The sequence below is a fragment of the Marmota monax genome, unplaced genomic scaffold (assembly GCF_021218885.2).
Source record: "Marmota monax isolate L192 unplaced genomic scaffold, Marmota_monax_Labrador192_F-V1.1 WCK01_AAM20220418_F8-fsc00030, whole genome shotgun sequence".
Lineage (NCBI taxonomy): Eukaryota > Metazoa > Chordata > Mammalia > Rodentia > Sciuridae > Marmota > Marmota monax.
The window spans coordinates 306296-328658 of NW_026691988.1; the positions used below are offsets into that span (position 1 = coordinate 306296).

The 22363-nt window shown below is 34.0% G+C and overlaps 1 protein-coding gene across 2 annotated transcripts in view; it reads right to left on the reverse strand.

The window, feature by feature from the left end:
- The window catches only part of Themis (thymocyte selection associated), a 218005-nt gene that overhangs the window by 174696 nt on the left and 20946 nt on the right, over positions 1–22363 (reverse strand). Inside the window, exon 1 of one of the 2 annotated variants that reach the window (XM_058581016.1) lies at positions 520–656. Coding sequence is in view for 1 of the 2 variants with exons in the window: in XM_046449101.2 (XP_046305057.1) it covers positions 520–678 (159 nt within the window). In the remaining variant the exon portion in view is untranslated. Of the gene's footprint in view, positions 1–519; positions 679–22363 lie in introns of those variants that run through there. The other variant, XM_046449101.2, reaches the window with a different exon arrangement.

Genomic DNA, 22363 nt, shown 5'->3' on the forward strand with positions numbered 1-22363 from the left:
CTTTATAAAGCCTCCCATAGAGCCCAGGTATACTTCAATCATACTATGAAGCACATAACACCAAAAATACTTTCATGTTTTCAATTCCACTACTCTTTATTTATTCAATATACAGTTATTGAGCATTTTCTTGTTTTCAAAAAGGGCATTTTGTACATGAAATATAATGTCATATATATGTCAAAGAATCTGTGAAGGAATTTTAGTCTAGAGTAGAGATCTGCAAATTATAGGCTAAAACCTAATGGCCACATGCTTTGTAAATAAAGATTCATGGAGCCACAACCACAGTCATTGGCTTGTATATAATCTACAGCTATCTGTGTAACATTAGAGTGGAATGTTTTCTATTTGTCCTTAAATTGATTGAATTAAAAGAATTCTATTTTTTTTTTTTTTAAGAACAGTTGTAGAGTGGGGCGGGGGGAGCTATCTTTTTTTTTTTAATTGTTTTTAGAGATGTACATAACTATTAACAATATAGTTTTACAAATGTGAAGTGGTTACAACATAGTATACCTGGAAAATTCATAGGCAGTTCAAATGGTTCTGGAGACACACAACCTTCAGTATTCTCACAAATTTCAGCTATAATCTTCTTAATTTTGAGACCAGTGATTTTAATCACTTCTCCTGTTGACAAACAGCATTCATTTCCAAACATTTCATAAACAGAGCCTGAAAGGAAAGAAAAGTAAAAGCAGATTTTAAAAAGGAATTAAACAGTGAAGGACAAAGTCATTGGAGTAAAAAGCCTCATGTGAAGTGTCTTTGCTTAGTTCCTCTCTTAGTTCCCTACTAAACAGGAGTTTAATCAAGCCTAGCAAAATGTACACCATGTACCAGGAAACATATTAGATTTTCACTCTATCCACTGGCAAAGTGTAAACAATCTTGTTTTTGCATTATTATAAATTGAATTTGTGGTTTCCTCAGCACTTTTAGCTCATCTTTCCAAGGTCAAAACAACAAACAGGCCTTCCACTGGCGAGTCAACAATGATTTAAGTAAGTAATGCAAACACAATCCAAGATCCAAAGGCGGGTCTGTTCCCCAGGGAAGAAGAGCACCATATCTATTTGTTAGATCTGCTCCTCTTCATTATTGTGAATATAAGACTATTTGCCCATTTTTATCTGATAGGTTTTGATAAGCTGGAAACAATACCTTTATGGCAACAGGGGGCAGACCAGCCCAGATAAACTGAAAAGCTTCACTGTGATTCAGGATTTTCAGTATCCTTCCTGACAAACCTTTCATCATAGATTCTAAAGTTAAGCTTTTCATTCATTTTCCTTGTTTGGTCCTCTGATGAAAGGACAAGGGGCAGTGAAATAACCAAAGAATAAGCAACTGGAAAGTGGAGAGGCAGAAAGGCCGAACAATCTACCCCTAGTGAAAAGAAAACAACCCAAAACCACAATTCTGGCGTGCTACTGCACTACAATTATGAAGTAAAAAAGGCTGATGTAAGTAAACATTGAGGAGCCAAAGCTTTATTTAAATAGAATATTAATGTGTTCGAACCTTTGAGATAGTTCATAGCCTCTTAATCACACTAAATTTAAAGTATTCGAGGACAAAGTTTTAGGTTTGCTTGATTTCTGAATTTTTTTTTTTCTATTGAATACTCCTTCACAGACCCTGCCTGACCTGATATATAGTAAGAACTTGGAAACACTTTTATGGCATTAATGGTTCTCATAAAAGTTATTAAGCTGGCATTCAATCTAGCTCTACAATCCAACTCTTCAATTACATCGGAGTCCCACCAGGTAAAGGGACACACTCAAATTAAAACAATTTAAGAAGGTTTAACATATGGGCTATTTGCATAGAGGTACAGCCAGCCCCAGGCAACCTAAGAAAATTAATGTCTGATCTCATTCTCCTTCCAGGTACCTTACTAGCCAATTTCCTCCAGAAACCAAAGGACTAGGGAGCTGCTAATAGTTCCATAAATGTCCACCATCCAGACAGGGTGGAAATGACCTCAGTACATCAACATTACTGTCCCTTAGCTAATGAAGAGTAATTTTGTAAGCTAGTGTGTATCTGTTCCTCAAGCTATCAGTATGTACTTCAACAACACCTTTTTTTTCTCATATTATTTCCTTAACTAGTTAAATTCTCATACTTTTTAAAAACTGTAATACATAGAATTATCAGCGGTCTCAAGTCCTTTGTGGAACAAATTGAGGCATCCAAATAAACAATAAATAATCCACAATGACATTTCCTCCAATAAACTTAGAAAAGCTGTTTGCTATAATCCTCATCAATTATTACATACTAACATTTTAAATCTTAAGTATTATTTCACCCTGTATTTAACTTTTTGTGAATTTAGTTTTTATTACTTCCAATTTAATTTTAAACTTCATGAGAGAAAATATTGCATTGTATTAATGTATGACTATAACATATCAATCTCCTTTCTCCACTGAGTCCTCAAACATAAGAGAATGGCTACTACAGTGTTGGGAGCTACTCTGGAAAGGAGCTATGTACACACTTTTAAGTCCTGAGTAAAGAGGTACTGCACTGGTGTTGCACCCATTGCAATGCAATTGGACCTTACCTCCACTTGGATAAGAAAGATGCATCACTCAATGGGGTTGGATTACAACCACTTGTTTGTTGTAACCCTACCCCTTGCCTCATTTGAATGGCTTCTCCCCAATAAAACCTGGGTTTAAGGCATGCTCCCTCTCTTTTTTGCCTGCCTTGCCCCCCTTGTGGGAGCTGTGGCTGAGGAGCAGTCACTGAACCCAAAGAAAAAGATATTTTCTGTGTCTGTGTCTTTATTTAGTTAGCCCAAATTCATTTGGAGTGACCCTGTTGATTTAGTCATATGATGCTGCACTGTGGGTCCAGCAGTGTGTTTGGCAGTATGTGTCAGATAAAATGCACAGTCTTTTTCACCAGAAGCTCTGCTTAGAAGAAGATGGCCAAGTACTGCTAACATCTGCAACAGATTATGAGAAAGTTGTAATGCAGGAAATACAGGACATTGTGGGAGCATATGATAGGTGTTTAATTAGAAATTGCATGGGGAAAAGATTAAAGGAGAATTCCTAAAGGAGAATTCCTGAAGGAGACGAGAGCTGAGCTGTATTTTAAAGGATGCATCACAAGATCATAGGACAGGTAGAGGGAACAGTATTTGAAAAGGCACTGACATGTGAAAGAGCCTGACACATTCTGGAAATTTCAAGTAGTTTGTTATGTCTAAACTGTAAGGTAATAAAAGGGAAGTGGTTAAAAACAGAGGCTAGAGAAGAACATAGAGGGAGTTCATACTGTGAATTCTTTCAAATCAAAATTATATAGGGGAGATCAGTGGAGTAGAAGAAAGATTGAGAGTAAGAGAGGAAGGATGGGAAAGAGGAGGAAATATGGAATAGACTTAATAAAATTACATCATATGCACATATAAATGGACCACAGGGAATTTCACTTTCATGTATATATAGAAAGTACCAACAAAAAATAAATTTAAAAACAAGTAAAAGGAATATGAATAAAGGGAGAGAGAATAGGGAGAGAGAATAGGGAAAGGGAAAGTGGGGTTGGGGTGGGGAATGAGGATTGAAATAAAATTCCATGCAGGTATGATTTTGTCAAAATGAACTCAATTACTATGCATAAGTAGTAAGAAAAATGCTCTTAAAAAATTGAAGAGTTGGGCTGGGGATGTGGCTCAAGTGGTAGCGCGCTCGCCTGGCATGCACGGGGCGCTGGGTTCGATCCTCAGCACCACATAAAAATAAAATAAAGATGTTGTGTCCACCGAAAACTAAAAAATAAATATTAAAAAACTCTCTCTCTCTCTCTCTCTCTCTCTCTCTCTCTCTCTTTCTCTCTCTGTCAAAAAAAAAAAAAATGGAAGAGTCATTTGAAGTCTGAAGCATCCTGAAATGCAGAGAATCTTCACCTCCAGTTCTAACGGTGCAAGAACAAATTCCAATTTAATAAGAGGTCATTTGTACTCTAGACATTTGCTATCCAGAGTTTGGTTCACTGTGTCACCTTGTTTCACCTGGGAGCTTGTTAGGATCTTACCCAGACTTCAGATCTGCTGAATCAGAACCTACATTTTTAACAAGATCCTCAAGTGATCTATAAGTACATTAAGTTTGTAAAGCATTGGTATAGGCAACAAAAGCTTAGCTGAATTTGTTACAAAACTAGAGATTGTTACAAAACTAGACAGAGAGAGGAGGACATGGCACACAGAGAAAACCTCTGGTATTACTGAGGTGAAAGATTGTAAGTGGGGACAAGGGAAAGAAATAGAGAAGTAGCATGGTAAGATTTTTCTTTGTCACCTGAAATAGAACATATTTTAACCCCCAATTTTATCTGAAGTCTGTTGTGCTTAATTTCAGTGCGATGAGTGTCTAATTGTCAACGTAATGGATAGCCAGTGGACTGACTTGAATACCATTTCTCAAAAATTCAGCAAAAATTAAAAATGGAGTGATATATTTGCATGAGATTCTGTACTAATTCACAAGACTAGAAACCAGAAAATTCTATGAGGAGAAAATTCTGTGAGTTTTGGTCACCACATAAAATGTTTTTGACTCTTCAGTTCTCTTTTTAAACATCCCTCTCATCATCTTTCAAAAAAAATCAATTTTTTTACATCTTTTAAGGAAAAAAAACTTCATGCAAATTAGGTTAACATTTATAATTTCTCTTTAATATTTTGTGACTCTCAATGTTTTTCTAACCAAGAAAGCTATTAATACACTTTAATAAAGAAATGCTTAGTGATGGCCAGCATTAGAGAGTGAATGACTGTAGTACAGGTGACAAGAACATATGGCCAATCTCAAATCCCTAAAATTGGAAAGTTCCTTGTATTTTGCTATGGCCAATATAATGTCTCTTAAAATACTTTTGGCTTCAATTTTAATATAAAACGGTGAACTTTATAAATAGACATTTTCAAAATCTCAGAAAAAACACATATGTGTAATTGCTTTTTAAAATTTTTCTGAGATGTGTGTCTGAAACATGTTTGTGTATATATAGACATACATATTAAAATGGTTTTGTTTCATTTTAACCACAAGACATGTATTTTGAATATGCAAGTCTCGAATCTCTTCTATCTTTACAGACTGATTCTTTCCAAGTCAGAGCATATGTATTCAGGATAATGCCAAACATCAGAGAAAAGTGGAACAAAGCAGCCTGCTTTCAGTGATCAAACATCCCCCCTGAAGGCTGTAATGAAAGAGCCACGTGCCTTTGAAATCACCTTCTCTGTAATGCTACTTTGCTCAATAAAAACGACACATTAATATCCTTTTATGAGCTCATCCCTTGTTGGACAATCCAAATAAGCAATGCTGTGATCATATCAGAACAGCCAAAACAATTGGTTCAATAGATTTTCTTCCCCTCAAAATGAGGCAGTCAGGAAAGAGAAAACTACATTGTTCGGAGATTTTCTCCTCTTGACTCAAATATACTCTGCCCCTTCACCTTCTCCTCAACCTGTCAAAGTCCACCTAACTCTAAAGATCCAGGTCATGCTCATCTTCTTCAAAGACTTCCTTGATTCCCACACCTGTTTAACAATTAATACCCTCCTCTGTGTCCTAATAGTATTTTGTATGTATTTTTATTATAGCTCTTAATGTGTTATTATCACGACCTGCTCTTAGGATATTACTTTCTGACCATTAATGTTACATATTTTTTGGAATGTGTTTCTAGTTAAGAAACACCATGCTAACTGTATGTATACCACCATACACAGCTAGAATCACAGTTTTTGTCACTTAGTAAATCCTTAATGAATGTTATTACTTTGATTTAATGTAGGATGACAACAAATATTATCATTTACAATGATATAGAAGGGGATATTCTCCATAAACTGAAGATTTTGGTGTGAGTTATATGTTCAAGTGGTATGTTTACTATCAAAAATACAAGCACGTGTGAGATTAGCTGGACACTTGGAACTCCCCAGGCAAGAAAATATTGAGTATAGGTGACTCTAGTATGATTTCTACCTACTGAGTTTGCCACATTTCCATTACATTTGCCATCTCTATAATGCTAGACTTGAAGAGCGGCTCATGTGATGACCTGAGATAGATATGGAGGAGTTAGGAAATTATGTCTGCAATGTGTGTGTGATAGTATATGACAATGTATAGAAAATCATATTAGATGGAAGTTACTCATGAAGATGCCTTTGCTTCTCATAAATATGTGTGACTATTCTTTGCTTAAGAATAGCACAAATTATCAAGAATCAGCAGTACCATAAAGGGAGACTTTAAGTGCAAAAATTCCTTTATTGGAACCATATTCCTAGATTTGGTGTTTGATGAGCCATTAAAGAAATATGCTCAATTTTCTCTTATATAGTTCACCATAGTAGTGAAACTTAATGGGGACTATGATTGCAATAGACATTTACATGGCCAGTTGTCCATATTGAGACTGTCTCCATTCCCTGCAAAATAGAGACAAAGTCTTTCTCACTATCTGAAGAATATATAGAAAAATAAATGACCACAATATTTGATATTTGAGTGCAGTATACAAATAAGTAGGCATGACACAGAAAGTCTGTTGCTTTACTATGGGTAAACAGTAACCATTTTTTACCTGTTTAAAAAAAAAAAAATATATATATATATATATATATATAGATACAGATATATATGTAGATATCTATATCTATATCTATATATAGATATATAGATATAGATATAGATATATATCACAGAAAGTATATGTGCCCATTGATAAGAAATGATTTTTCAAGGTCACACTTTCTTCCCCCTGACATATCAGTACAAGGAGAGAAAAACACTGGAATGGAGTAAGATAAACGATGGCTTCACTAGGAAGAACTGAGCAATAATCTCTCCAGCCTCTAAGGAAATGAGGTTCTTCTTGGTAATTGGAGATGTAAGTATTATCCAAGACAAGCCTAGAAACAGGAATGTGCTGGAAACTGCAGTGTATGTTGGTGAGTCTTTAAAAGTCTGAGCATGGGAAGAAATGAAAGTTCTAATAGGAGCTTGACAACCAAAACAGCAGATCAAAATGCTAGTAGGGTTGGAAACCAGAAAACCCAACTTTTCAACCATTCTGAGTAAAGCACATGGCTTTTGGATGACTAGGTTTTAGTGACAGAGAAGGAGTAAGTCACAATTTTATATATTACCTGAGAAATAATTATTTTATTAATGTATTTTTAAAATTGTGCTAAGAGGGTTTGCAAGAGGTTGTCATGATAGAAGTCATGATCGCAGGTCTTTGTGTCAAAAATTATCAAAGCAAATGGATTTAGGGTACAGCTGTATGAAATGAATATCCCCCCTACATATCCACAAAACTTTTACCTGTGATGGTGGAATAATTCAGTGGTTCTTTAGCTCCTTACTCATAAATCAAACATTCTTACATTTATTCAAATGTCAACCCAAAATGACATCACCAACAATAAAAAGATTTTTTAAATGAACTATACCACATTGGAAATTAGTTTATTATTTTAGGAAGAACTTAGTTTCACGCACATTTTACATATTTTAATATACTTGCCTATGCTGCATAAATTAATGTAAATAAATCTACTAGAGACCTCTATAGCCACTTAAAGCTATAAACCCACTTAATGAATATAAATGTACTGATTGCATTGATTATACAGGGCCTCCAATGCACTATAAAGTGTTCACATGATACATAAAAAACAAAGCTTTACTACGCTATATACTTCCCTATGTTCATTAACGTTAATAAAGCCTTTCATTAACTATTCTGCTTGTGAATTATAGTTTAGAAATGAGAGTAAATTTTAGATATTTTTATAGAAATGTTGGAGGTCCTGTCCATTGAATTAAATACAAATGATTTTGTTATTTTGTGTGTTTTTAATGTATATATTTTTTGGTACCAGGGATTGAACTCAGGGGCACTTGAACACTGAGCCACACCCCTAGCCCTATTTTGTATTTTACTGCTGGGATTACAGTGTGCACCACCATGACTGGCCTTAAATTTTTAATTAATTTTCATAATTAATTTATCTTGTATTTTATTGAATTATCAGTCCATGATGGATTGGAAGAAGAAAAATAAATTGGGCCTTCACCACAGATAGTTTGAAAGCCCTTCCTAAAGGCACTAAATTAAAAAAAATATGTATATGACCATAGACAAACCAGAATGTAGTTTCAAGGAACTAGAAAGAGTATGAGTCAAACATACTGAGAAAAAGAAAGTAATAAACTAAATATTTATGTAAAGAATTAGTCTGTGTTATTAACTCATCTATCTCAATAATATCAGTGGCCTGGGTCCCCTAACTAAAAGACAAAAATGTAATTAACTGGACAGTAATAGTTCTAATTGCAAATTATTACCTGGAGATTCAGATTTCTACATCATATTCATCTGAGTTGTGCAAGTCACTGCTTCAACCTAATTGACTTGGGGTGTTTGAGTTCCTCAACCTATATATTGGAAGTTTCAAAGCCATAAGCATGGGAAATCCCCTACTTGAATTCTGTGAGTTTGACCTATATGACATACCAGGTATTCTCCATGAAAGAGATGGCAAATACCTGAAATGTATTCTTCCTCCACTCATCATCTATGATGTATTTCCAACTAAGTCCAGATGTGACCTAATAATTGTCTTCAACATGAAGTTCCTGGTGATTCTCCAATCAAAGATGGTTTACCAGGTATAAATTGCTGTCAGCCCAATCCTGCACTATAATTTATTTCTTTTTGTCCCTTTGGCTGATACTACTTCTAAAGATTTTAATCCTCAAGTTGGGATAATTTACTGCCAAAGTCTTTTTCAAAAGATATGTAGCAGAATCCATCATTTATTCTAAGGCAGCTGTCTGCATTTAAGTATAAAACATCCAACTTGATAATGATCACAGCTTTATGTAGCCCAATAGCAGCTGGAGAATGAATTTAAACTTAATTTATATCTCTAAGCAAAGTTCCACCAATTCTAAAGATTTGTTGAATCACTGAGTCTCAGTGTCAGGAACTTAAATACCATCTTACCTTACTAATGTATTACAGTGATTGAGTCTCTTCACAAAAGTTTTACCAAGTGGTTGTCCAAACTATATTTGAACATTTTTGTTGATGACACTCCATTTATTTCAATAAATTTATTTTAAGGTAAACTACTGTTGAATAATCATCACCATTAAAATCCTCTTTATTTTGTTAAATGTATTTCCTGTTCCTGTCAGATACATGTGTTAGGATTATTATAGTCCTTGGAATAATACAATTATTTTAGCTCTTCTAGATAGAAACCTTAAAATGTTTGAAGACAGCTGTCATCAGTTGTCCCTTCTAAGAAGCAGAGTTGCCAAACAATTGGAGAATATCCAGGGCTTTGGCATACCATGTAGGTTACCCATTATAAAACTATTGAACCACAGCTTTCGTGGTAGTGAACATATTCTCAAAGTTTGGTAATGTGGTATCCTGCCTTTCAAAAATGTGTGTCCATAACTGTTCTTGGAGAGGCTAGATGGTACCAGTCAGGAATGTCCAAAGAGAGTTTCCCATAAGAAAATAAAATCATTGTATGAAGATCACAACATTTGGCTTGTCAGCCAACTGTCAAAAAGTTCCTATAGTATAAAAAACAAAAACAACTGAAAACTGAGTAGCAAATTAGAAAAATATTACCTGATCTAAAGCTGAATAATTCCCCTGCGTACTTTCTATTATTAAAGTCAAAACATGAGGATTATTTCCCCAGGGAAGAAAATAGAAGTTTTAGTCACTGCTTAATTCTCAGAGTTGGAATAATTTTTGAATACTTAGGGAAATAATAGTCTTTAAAAATACAGTTTTTATTAGAAGAAAAAAATCTACATCATTGCCAAAATCTTTCTTTTTTTTTTTTTTACAAATATAAGAATTAAATAATGGGAGACTACTATCATATAGTAGATTTTAAACAAAGAGGGATCCAGTGCATGAAGGAATTTCCCACTCTGATGGAAAGAAAATCAGAACTTTTTTCTAACTACTAAAAGAAAAAAGTCAAATACACTATATTTTACTTCCAAAATTGTTCTTTGTGTTACATCAGAAAAAAAAATTGTTTTGCAAATCAAAGCTTTCGATTTACAAAGTGTTTATGATTTAAAGAAGTAAAAGTCAGATCCTGAGGAAGAAGGTCATAGAATTTATGTTTTGCAGGAAAGAGAATAGAGGATTCCAAGTCTATCTTCTGGGAAAACATCAGGGAAAGAAAAATGTTAGTTCAATGTAGTGTTGTGCTGGAGAAAACTCCTTGGGCCTGATTTTGAGATACCCAAATCAGGAGAAATGCATTTCTAACCTCCAAAGCATCCTGTCTGATCAGCTTCAGGATGCTGTTGCTGAAGACCATGACTAACAGTCATTTAATGATACTTCAAATCAACCTGAAGAAACAAACCCAGTTTCTCAGCTTCTCAGTTCTGTCTGTTGAAGACCTTCTTTAACAGTTACCTGAATGTCCAGCAAAATAATATCTACTGATATGTATCAGAGGCACCCACATCCACCTTCAGGTTAAATGATTTACTAAAAGAATTCATAGAAGTCAGAAAAGCTTCCAGGCACGGTGGCACATGCCTGTAATCCCAGCACCTTGGAAGGTTGAGGCAATAGGATCAAAACCAGCCTCAGCAAAATGAGGCGTTAAGCAACTCAATGAGATCCTGTCTCTAAATAAAATACAAAATAGGGCTGAGGCCCCTGAGTTCAATCCTCAGTACCCTGTTCCCCTCAACCCCCAAAATAAGAAGTCAGAAAAGCTGTTACACTCATGGTTATAGCTTATTACAGAGAAAGGATACCGATCGAAATGAACAAAGGAAACACAGACATAGGGAAAAGTCTAGGAATAATGTGGCGGAATTGCCAATTGTCCTCTCTCAGTAGAATCACATGCACGAGCATAATTCTCTAAGCAATGGTCATTAGCATCATGTACAAACTATTGCCAATGAGTGAAATTCACTTGAGCCTTACTGTCCAGGGATTTTTTTATTAGTCACACAAGCACTGCTGACCCATTGAATAGATCTTAACTACTCAATATCCAGGTCCCTCTCCACAGTAAAACTAATACAATGTGTCCCAGACAAACAAAAAATAGGCATTCACCATAAATCACATTGCTAGAATAAACTATCTGAAGTGGCCTAAGTCCAGGGTATATTATGATATTCTTATGAGGCAGGATGTTCTAAGAGCTTCTAGGATATGTCCAAGGAGCCAGTCAAAGGTGAGGAGATATATATATATATATATATATATTTTATTTTTTTTTTGAACATCGAAAGCTGAAGTATGTGAATTTACTCAGTTAACCTTATTGAGTACTATGTCTTAAAACTTTCCATTAGCTTGTCAGGAAAAAAAAAACTGTTTAGGACTTGGAAAGGGAAAAAAAGATTGCTGTGGAGAGCTAGATATTGCCTACGAGACTCTGTGGAATTATTTGATTCTACAGAGGTATATATCTTTGGGTGCCATTATATTGCCTGTAGAAAATGGATAGAAATATAGATTATTTTTATCCATAGTAATGCAGATAATTATTTTCCATTTCAATATTTTTTCATTAGATATAAAATTCAGCTATATCTTATAGAAAAAGATAACCCTAAATATTACATAATTATGGCTGATAATCAGGGTTGAACATACTGTAAATTCATTTTAGCATTTCTGGTTGTGTGTGTGTGTGTGTGTGTGTGTGTGTTTGTGTGTGTTTGAGGATCAAACTCAAGGTCTTGTGCATGCTAACAAGACAGCTACCACTGAGATACTACCTCAGCCCTGAACTGGCTTTAATATTTTACTGGTCCTCTTACTTAATGAGTTAAAATCTTTTATACATTCATTTTATGTTCATATAGGAGTAAAGTTTTTCACTTTGTGAAAATGTTGCTTTATCAATTTTATATTAGTTATGCAGCATTTGCATTATCTTTTCTATATGTCTAGTCATTTGTAACAGAGTAGGTACCTAGATGCCCAGAAAAGCCTTGAAAATAGAAAGGAAGTCTCCAATGGCTATATATTTGCATGGTTTTGAAATACACTCTCCTTACATTTGTAAAATATCATATTAAATTTATACTGTACATGTTGATGTTGTCCCTGGTATCTCTCTTTTTTGAAAAATTTTGCACTGACTTCCTTTTCTTTGTTTTCTGACTTATTGAAGGTTTTTTTCCTTTAACTCAAATAAAATAGAAGATTAAAGACCTAGCTTGTCCTAGAAATATATTAAGTATTTTAATATTCTTTTATAAAGCATAATGTTCATTATGAGTTATCTACCTATCATGTCTTATAATTTTGCTTTATAGAGTTTTTCAATGACTAAGTTCTAAAATAACACTAACAATTATATATTTATGTCACTAAATAGTTTTTTCAACTCTAACTCTCTTTTTGGTAAGGATTTTTTAGTCATATTAAACCTAAAATACATAGAATTTCAATATCTTTGGAAGAATGATATTTTTACATTTTATGTTCAAAGATGTCACTGAGAAATTTAAAACTACAATACAATTTAAAAGTGCATTCTGAAAGGGGTGGGGCTGCAGTTCAGTGGTAGAAGGCTTGCCTCATAGGGTTGAGGCCCTGGGTTTGATCTTCAGCACCACATGAAAATTAAATAAATAAAGATAATGCATCAATTTACAATTTAAAAAAAGTGCATTATGAGAGCTCATTATTTTCTATATTGTGTTAAGTTTTTAAAACAATGAAAATGCTTCATAACAAATTGAACTGATGTGTAATATTGAAGAAATCTTACTATTCACTTTTAGTAAACAGTCTCTATCATCCACTGAGAATCTAATATTGCCTAATTCAGAGGAAAAAAAAGGTACTATCTAGAGATAACAAAAAAAAAGCAAAGGATCTTTTTTCTTAAGAGACATACATTCTAAATAGCTGGAGATGAAAGGTCCACAAATATAAAATGAACAATTAGTAAAAAAGAATACCAAACATAAAAAGCTTTGGTTACAACTAAGTTTTTTTTTTTTTATCATTAATAGTATTGTTAGTAGCCAAGAAAAAAGTTTTCTTTCTACTATAGAAAAAGAAATATGATCATTACTTTCTGATAACTGTTCCCTTCTTCCAGGGTAAAAATCATCAGAACTTTTAAGTCACATAACCCATTGTCAGTCTTGGGAAAACTCTGAGAAAAAACTGACTTGAAGGCAGCTGAGTTTAGCCAAGTAATTTCCCTGCATTAACTGGTATGTTTGATTCTTTGGAATACAAAATAGTGAATACAAAATAATGAAGAGTTGGTCATGAATCCACCGCAAAAACCCTCATTCCAGTGATGAAACAGATCCCCAAATATCAGTTTCTTAAGCAATAAAGTTTATTTTTGTCTCTCAGGTAACAACCTGGTCCTAAGTAGTCAAGGTTTACATGGAATCCTCATAGGATCTGGTTTTCTTATGTTGCTATTCGGATCTCTTCACCATGGGTTTCGTCTTTTATGTTCTAAGATGACTGCTCAAGTTTCTACCATAGTATCTAAGTTTCAACTAGTGATAGAGATGGAGAAGAAGAGGAAACATTCCTTTCATTTTAATGATATGGCAACAGAAATTTTGCACATCAAACACTATCTCAACTCAGTGACTGAAACATAATTAAGAGGCCACAGAAAGCTTCAAGAGAGCAGCACAATCTTGTCTTTAGCTAACATTGTTACTGCTGAAGGGAAGAACAGATAAAGTTCAAGGACAGCTAACTGTGTAAAGGAAATATGTTGCATTATTTAAGTTAGATTGCAGTGTGCCTGTAAAATCTTACGATTGTATTATGGAAAGATAAAAGTGTATTTTTATTTCAAACACCAAAGACAGGAAGTCTGTTGCTGAGGTCGAGACTGTAAAATGAAATTTCAGAACTGATTGCTATCTCCACTGAGGAAATAAGTCTCTCACTCTCTCTCACATACACACATACATGCACACTTTTCTCTCTCCATTCATTCTTATGCATTTCACTAGGAAAAATTTTCCAATATAAATTGCTTTCTTGGCTGGGAATGTGTAGGTTTCTAATAGTGCTTGTGTTGACTATGCACTGGACTTCGAGTCTAAACCTAGCACTAAAAAACAAACATATGAAAACAGAAAAGAAAAAAAAAAACAATGCTTTCTCTAGTGTCAAGTTCAAATACAGAATATTCAGTTGATTGATGTGTGACTAAAGTAATTTCTTCAGCTATTAAATAGGGATATGCCTTATTCCTTACTTTTCATATGAGGATAATATTACCTCAAATAGTTGCTTTGAGGATTAAGTAAGTTCATAGCTCCAACATGACATCTATTGAGGGCTTAGTATCAGCAAGTGTTATTACTATGATTATTATTTCTAAGTCTGAATAATAATAGTATGGTTTTTTAATTTGTGTATTGGTGTGATTGTTGTGATCAAGATGAAGTGTGCTTCCTCCTATGGATGGTGTTGGTTTGGATGTGAGGTGTCCCCCACCCTGAATCCCATGTGTGAAATAATGAAAGAAAGTTCTGAGGAGAAATGATTGATTATGAGTTCCTTAAACCAACCAGTGAATTAATCCCCTGACAGGATTAACTGAGGATGGGTTGAATGTGGTTGGAAGAGATCAGTTACTGGGGGTGTGTCTTTGGGGTATGTATTTTGTATCTGGCAAGTGGAGTCTCTCTCTGCTTTCTGATCATCATGTGAGCTGCTTCCTGCTACCACACTCTTCTACCATGATGTTCTGCCTCACCTCAAGCCCCAAGGAATGGAACTGGCCTTCTATAGACTGAGACCTCTAAAACTGTGAGCCCCTATATAAACTTTTCCTCCCCTAAAATTGTTCTTATCAGGCATTTTGGTCACTATAGCAGGAAAAAAAAAACTGTCTAAAACAGATGGGGCAGGTTTTTCCTTACTGAAAACTGATATTTCCTCATTAGTCATTCTAAGAAGAAAACATCAAGGAAGAGAACATAGGAACCTGTGAAAATGGATTTGGATTAGGAATAAAGATACATTCAAGGTCAATGTTTGTCAAATGTCTACCCATGAACCCTGGTATGCCACATAACCATGTTGGCTACATGGATTACATGTGTCTAACATATTGAAATCCTCATTTCCTGAAGTGATCAGGTTAGGTGGGTCTGGAATGAAAAGTAGCTTGGTAACCTTTGGATACTTGTTTCCTTGTCTGTCAGGCAAAGTAGGGGGCAAACAAATATTAGTACTGTGTATTTATATATGTCATAAGGTAAAGGGTGAGAAGGAATATCTCAGAAGTATTCCTAATGCAGAAGATAAGCTGCTTCCTTTCATGTGAAAATTGGCAGAGAAGTAACTGTTACCCAGGCAAGGATAAAAATCTATAACTATTTATAGAGGATCTCTGAGACTTAGTTGTTCATTTATTGACTTACTTTGTTTTTATGTATTCAGCAAATTAATTAAACACATAGTATATTTCAAACAAAATGACTATTCTATATAAGACTGATATATTGTTGAGCAAGCGATATACATGTTGTTGATCTTCATGAAATTGTTAACATATTAAAAGAAAATATTTTAATCAAATAATCATATAAATATATGAATACAAAATATAATTACTATGAAGGAAAATTGCATGATTCTAGGAAAACAGGTCTGGGCTTTTGGGCTCTAAGAATGTACACCTGTATCATATTTACTTAAAACTCAATTATCTGGGACTTTCCTTTCTGGGAAAATAGAGTAGATACATATTTTCCTATTCTTGTACAGTCCAAACTTAAGCTAGAGAAACTAGAAACCTAGAATTGCCAGCGGGTTCTAACAAATAAAGCCTCAACAAAGCCTGTTTTCTCTAGCTAAAAGACCAGAAAAGGAACAGTCTATAAGACCGAAGTCTTTGGGTTGGGGTTGTGGTTCAGTAGCAGAGTGCTTGCCTCGAATGTGTGAGGCACTGGGTTTGGTCCTGAGCACCACATAAAAATAAATAAATAAAATAAAGATATTGTGTTCATCTACAACTAAAAATTATATATATAAAAAGACATAGTGTTTATAAATTAACCACTGCATTCCAGCCAAGCATCATAGAAGAAACTGGCTAAATGTCAACCCCTGACAGTAAAAGCCAAGTAGAGGCCAAATAGAGGCCCTGCCAGCCTGTAATAAGACATTCCTCCAGGCTTTGCTTGGGTGGTATCAGAAAAGAAAGTTGACAGCCGGAACTTGCATCTTACTGAAGCAGCAAAAAATTCCCCAAGCCGGTCGCCACCCAAAAGTGTCCTTTTTCCTTTGCACTGGGGGTCATGGCTGTCTGGTGAAGAATCAAGACTTTGACCATCTCCCTGCCTGCCACATGGTATGAGGAAAAGCTGTTGGGAACAGTAGTAATGCACACTCATTTCCCTCCCAGGGTCTTGTCACAGTGAAGAGCTGGACTCTCACCCAGCTCAGCAGTAAAGAGGTCCTCTCCCCCCCTTAGTTGTCACACAGACTGAAGGGGAAACATGGATTTCTACCTCACCTGGTAGTAATGAAGCAATACAAGGTCCTCTGTGGGAACAGACAAGAAACAAAAAACAAACTGAAAATTAAAACATAAAATGGCAGACCGAGGTCCACCACATCATATTTACATTAAATGCATCTGATCTAAATTCACAAAAGCAGATTGATTGACAGAGTAGATTAATATATATATATATAACCCAAATGTATGCTATCTAAAAGAAGTTTACTTCAAATGTAATTATGTAGGCAGTTTTTTTTTAAGTGGATAGAAAAAGATATATCATGGAAATATTTACCAAAGAAAATAGAAATAGATATATTAATATCAGATAAAGTAAACATTAGAGTCCCCAAATTAATGTAGAAAGATACATTACAAAAGCATAAGCAGGTTCATCCACCAAGAATATATAGTGATCCTCAAAAGGCATTTGACAAATCACAGAGCTGAAAAACATGTGAAACGAACTGTTATAACCAAAATGTGAAATACACCAATCCACAATTACAGTTGGAAATTTCAGCATCCCTTCTCTCAACTATTGAAAGAAGAACTAGGCAAATTATCTGCAAGCACACAGAGAATTCTACAACAATGACAACTACAATATCTAATCTCCATTAATAGAATATTTTTCCAAACAGCAGCAGAATGTTTTCAAGTGCCCACAAGGACATAAGCTAGATGCACTGTGCCATAAAACAGACTTCAACAAACTTAAAAGAAGCATATCATGCTCTTCTATGACCACAATAAATCAGTATCAGAGAGATAACAGGAAATTCTCCTTCTCCTTGAAGGCCAAACAGCATACCTCCAAATAATCTGTGAGTCAAAAGGAAATTTCAAGAAAAGATAGTTATGTATCCTGAACTAAATGAAAATGAAAATACGACTTATCCAAATTTGTGGGACACAACCAAGATGGTTCTGACAGGAAAATTTTTAGCACTAAATGTTTATATTAGAAAAAAACAAAAAGTCTCAAATCAATAGTCTAAGCTCCTATGTGAAGACACTGTAAAGAGAAAAACAATAGAGAAAATCACTGTAGTAAACAGAAGAACTTTGAAACTATAAAGCATATTGACAAATCACCAGCAACTCTGGAAGAAAAAATGAGAAAGACAAATGACCAAAAGAGTATTGAAACAGAGGGTATCTTACAGACCCTCTAGACATCAGAAGGGTAATAACTTTACTTACATAATTTGCCAACTTAGGGAAAACGAACCAATTTCTCAAAAAATATACCACATATCACCAATATGGAACATATAATTTGTTAATTCCAGTAACCATTAAGGAAACTGAATTAATAATTTTATAACATCCCCACAACCAAAAAAAAAAAAAAAAATCCCCAGGCCCTAATTGTTTTCCTGGAAAATTCTGCCAAATTTTTGAGGAAGTTCTATTACTAATTCTATATAATTCATTCCAGAAAATATAAGAAGAAAAATAACCAATTTAGTTGGTAAAGCCAGTATTACCATCATACCAAAACCATAGACCAATATTCTTCATTAACAAAGACAATAATCCTTCACAAAATATTAGCAACTAGAATTCAGCTACATACAAAAATAGTTATACACCATAACCGACTGTGACAAATCCCAAAGACATAAAGATGGTTCAATCACAAGGAAGACGTCAATGGCCTCCACTGTACTAACAGGACAAAGAAGAAGAGGCATGTGGGTATATCAATTAAAACATTAAAATTTTTGAAAAAAGATTAAATTAAATAGCTCTTCAAAAGAATAATGAAAAACAGTCAGAAAAACTAAGAATTCAGGGAATTCCTCAAATAAAGTTTTATATATATTAAATTTCAAAGCTATAATTTTACTTGATGGTAAAAAACTGAATACTACCCACCGTAATTTTTCATTCAATATATTCCTAGAAGCTGTAGCTAATGTAGTAACACAAGAATCGGAAAGAAAAGACTTGTAACCCAGTAAAAAAATAAGTGTCTCTATTTGCAAATGACATAATTATCTACACAGAAAATCCCAAAGAATCAACAAAATAATTCCTAAAATGATTATATGAGCTCACCAAAGTTGCAGGTTACTCAATTAACATACAAAATATCAGTTTTATTTTCTATCACTGACTATAAGCATGCGGACATCATAATTAAAAAAACATATATCATTGCTCAAACAATAATTAGTTGTAAATATAACAAAACATGTATAGAATTAGTGTGCAAAAAACTAAACAATTTTGATACTAAGAAACTAAATGAAGAGACATATTGTGTCCATGGGTTGGAAGTCTCTTCATAGTTGAGATCAATTTTCCACAAATTGATGTATAGTAAATGCAATTCCTATTTAAATTTCAGCAAGATTTTTATTGTAGGTACATACAAGATTATTCCAAAGTGAATACGAAAAGGGCAAGGAACTAGAAAAGCTAAATAATTTAAAAAAATAATAATAATAAAGGCTGGGCACAGTGGCACACACCTGTAATCCAGGTAGCTTGGTGGGGGTGCTGAGGCAGGAGGATCATGAGTTTAAAGCCAACCTCATCAAAAGCAAGGCACTAAGCAACTCAGTGAGACCCTGTCTCTAAATAAAATACGAAATAGGGCTGGGGATGTGGCTCAGTGGTTGAGTGCTCCTGAGTTCAGTCCATGGGAAGGAAGGAAGGAAGGAAAGAAGGAAGGAAGGAAGGAGGGAGGGAGGGAGGGAGGGAGGGAAGGAAGGAAGGAAGGAAGGAAGGAAGGAAGGAAGGAAGGAAAATCAGCTGGGTACTATAGCACAAGCCTGACTTGTCTAGCATGTACAAAGGCTCTGGGTTAAATCTCTGGTACAGTGGACGGTGGGGAGGAGAATTGCACTATCTAAATTCAAAATGTTATTTAACCAAAATAGTCAAGGCTGTATGATATGGGCAGAAGAATAGATAACATACTTTCTAGAAATACTGCCTACAAAACACACAGAAATAAACCCTGATTTTGACAGTTGCAAAAGTAATTCAATTCAGGAAATATAAGCTTTTAAAACAAAAACAAAACAAATAGTAGGAGAAAAATTGGATATTCATAAATAAAAAATAATTAATAATTTACCTAGTACCAAACCTCACCATATACTTACAAATATTTACCAAAATGGATTATGAACTGAAACATAAAACTAAAGAACTTCCTTTTGTAAACTCAAGAAAATCTACATACTTAGTAGTTGATATGTGATTATAGCCAAATTGGGTCAATCTCAGTGGCTGGATATTAATATTAATGGAACGGGCAATTCAGAGAATAAAAATGTCACTTTCAGATTTATACAAATTAAAATTTGTTAAGACATTCAGTGTCTTTCCAAGATGTTCCGATAAAATAATAAGTCTATGGCTAGAACGAACTGAAGGAGCATAGATTTGAAATGCAGGCAATGAATGAAGTATTATTCTGAGAAAACTTTATTAACAGTTGTTTTCTTTTGGAGTGGCAAGAGACATTAGGGGAAATGAGATGTGTTACAGGGTGATGCAGGCATGCAAAGCAGGTAGGGAGACAGCTGCAAACAGTAAAACTGACTAACACGACTGGTTGAAAAGAAAAAAAATCAGCAGAAAAATAAGACCAAACTGACTTTCAGCTTCACATGTTGAGGTATAAAGATGAGGGGGTACTAAGATTCATTGATATGGAATATTGTGAATAAAATAAATAACAGTTCTTGATACATTTTTTCCCATATTAAATAGTCATCTTTAGAGAGAGAAGGTTCTATCTAGCTCCTCTTAAACAACTGTTTACAGATAGACTGCATCAGAATAAATAGGGAAAATTTTAAAAATACAGATTCCCAATTTTCTCAATCAGATTATAGAGGTAGAAGCCAGGAATATGTAATTAAAAAAAAATTTCCCTAGTAAATTTCAAAATTTAATTAGGTTTCAAATATTATTACACATTACCAAATAGATAAAGTCAAAACACTGTCAATCAGCTTGAAATAGCATATAGCTTTAGGAGTTAGCTAAAACCATAAGAGGGAGATAAAAGAAAACCAACACAACTAACTCTATGGTTAGATCTGTTCCACTAAAAGTAAGAATGGAGCAATCTGAGTGTGTAGAGATAAATATTTAAGATTATTATAATATGTAGGTAATTTACTTAAAATATTTCAGCATAGAAAATGAGATGTACATGTATTTGTTTAATATTTTAACCCTTGGGAAAGCATAAGGAAAATGCTGATTAATATTTGAAGTACACTTACCAGAAAGATAAATCCAGATGACTAGTCAGCAGGCAAAATTCCACACTCACCACAAATATCACTTACTCTTATCTCCTATCAACATATATTTTGGTCATTGTAACAATGATTATTAGTAAGGTTGCTTCATGGATGAAACCAGTGGTGCACAAAGTGTGCTGCTTAGTTCCAAATACAACATGGGCATTCCTGTTCTTGCAAAGGTGTGTGAGAATCTAGTGAGTCAAATTCGGGTTCTATGATTTACTGCTGGGGTTCAGAAGGTCTGATGAAAAGCAATTTTGTTATCTGATTCTAAGTAGAAGGGTAGCTGAATCCTGCTGCTGAACAGTCTTGAAGTCTTTAATGAACTTCACATGCAGGATACTGCCAGAGAACTTCAAAGGACAAATAGCCGGGACTACATCAAGTTCACATGAGGGTCACATAACTGATCTTATACTTGCTTGCAAAAAATTCTTTTATGCATTTGGTAAAATTTGATCTAAGGTTTTCTTTCATTGTACTAGACCAGTTCATTTGTGGGGAAAGAGACCAATAGCTGTCATGTACTTCCAAGGACTGAAGTCTATCCATATATGCCAAAAATAACCTAATTTTTAAATTAATTTGACAAAAGACTAAATCAACTCTGGTTCATTTGCAAAAATAATCATTTTTACTAGAAAGTTTGGCATGAATTTTTTCTAGCTGCCTCTAATAAGAAAATCTGAAATTAAAATTAATCAGTAGGAAATAGGAAAAACTGAATTTTACTGAACAATGAGCCTGTGATTTATTTTTTTTTTAACACAGTGCTTCCTTGAATCATTTTGCTTTGCTTTGGAAAGCTATTTGAATTAAAAAAAAAAAAAAGCAACTAGCATGAAACCCAACAGTAAAAATGTAATGTGAGAGATCACTTGTTAGATGAATAGCATCTTTTAGTAGTTAATTTGACTGTTAATTTTTTTAAAAAAAATGAGAATTCACAAAAGAATGGATTTTTTTTCCTGGTAAGAAGTTTTCAAAAGCAAAAATTAAAATTTCTATTTTTCTTCCATTTTCAGTAAATTAAAATACTCATTTAAGCTTTAAAGCATGTGTTAAGATATAATTTGCTAATTGTCAATTTATGGAGGAAAAAGTCTTTTGCAAAATATAATTTCTATAATGAAAAAGGAAATTCCCCTTAGGTATATTATGTGAAAATTCAGATGGTGTAATTAATAGTTAAGAGAAACAATATCGACCCAGTTGTCATATGACTTGCTGCACAAATATTAATGTATAGCATGTCTTGAAATATTTTTGCAACTCTTAAGTCTGACCTCACAAAGGTGGCCTTGAATTCATCAGGACCATGATGACTCCATGATCTTTATTGCTCTAAATTCATCACACTAGCAGTATCAGGAAACCATTCAAAGAATACCAGCTGAATTAACAGATATTGTTGAATATTTTATCATTGATTGAATAAAATATTTCTTTATATTTAAGTTTGATTAAAAAATAATTGATGCTGTCATTAACATAA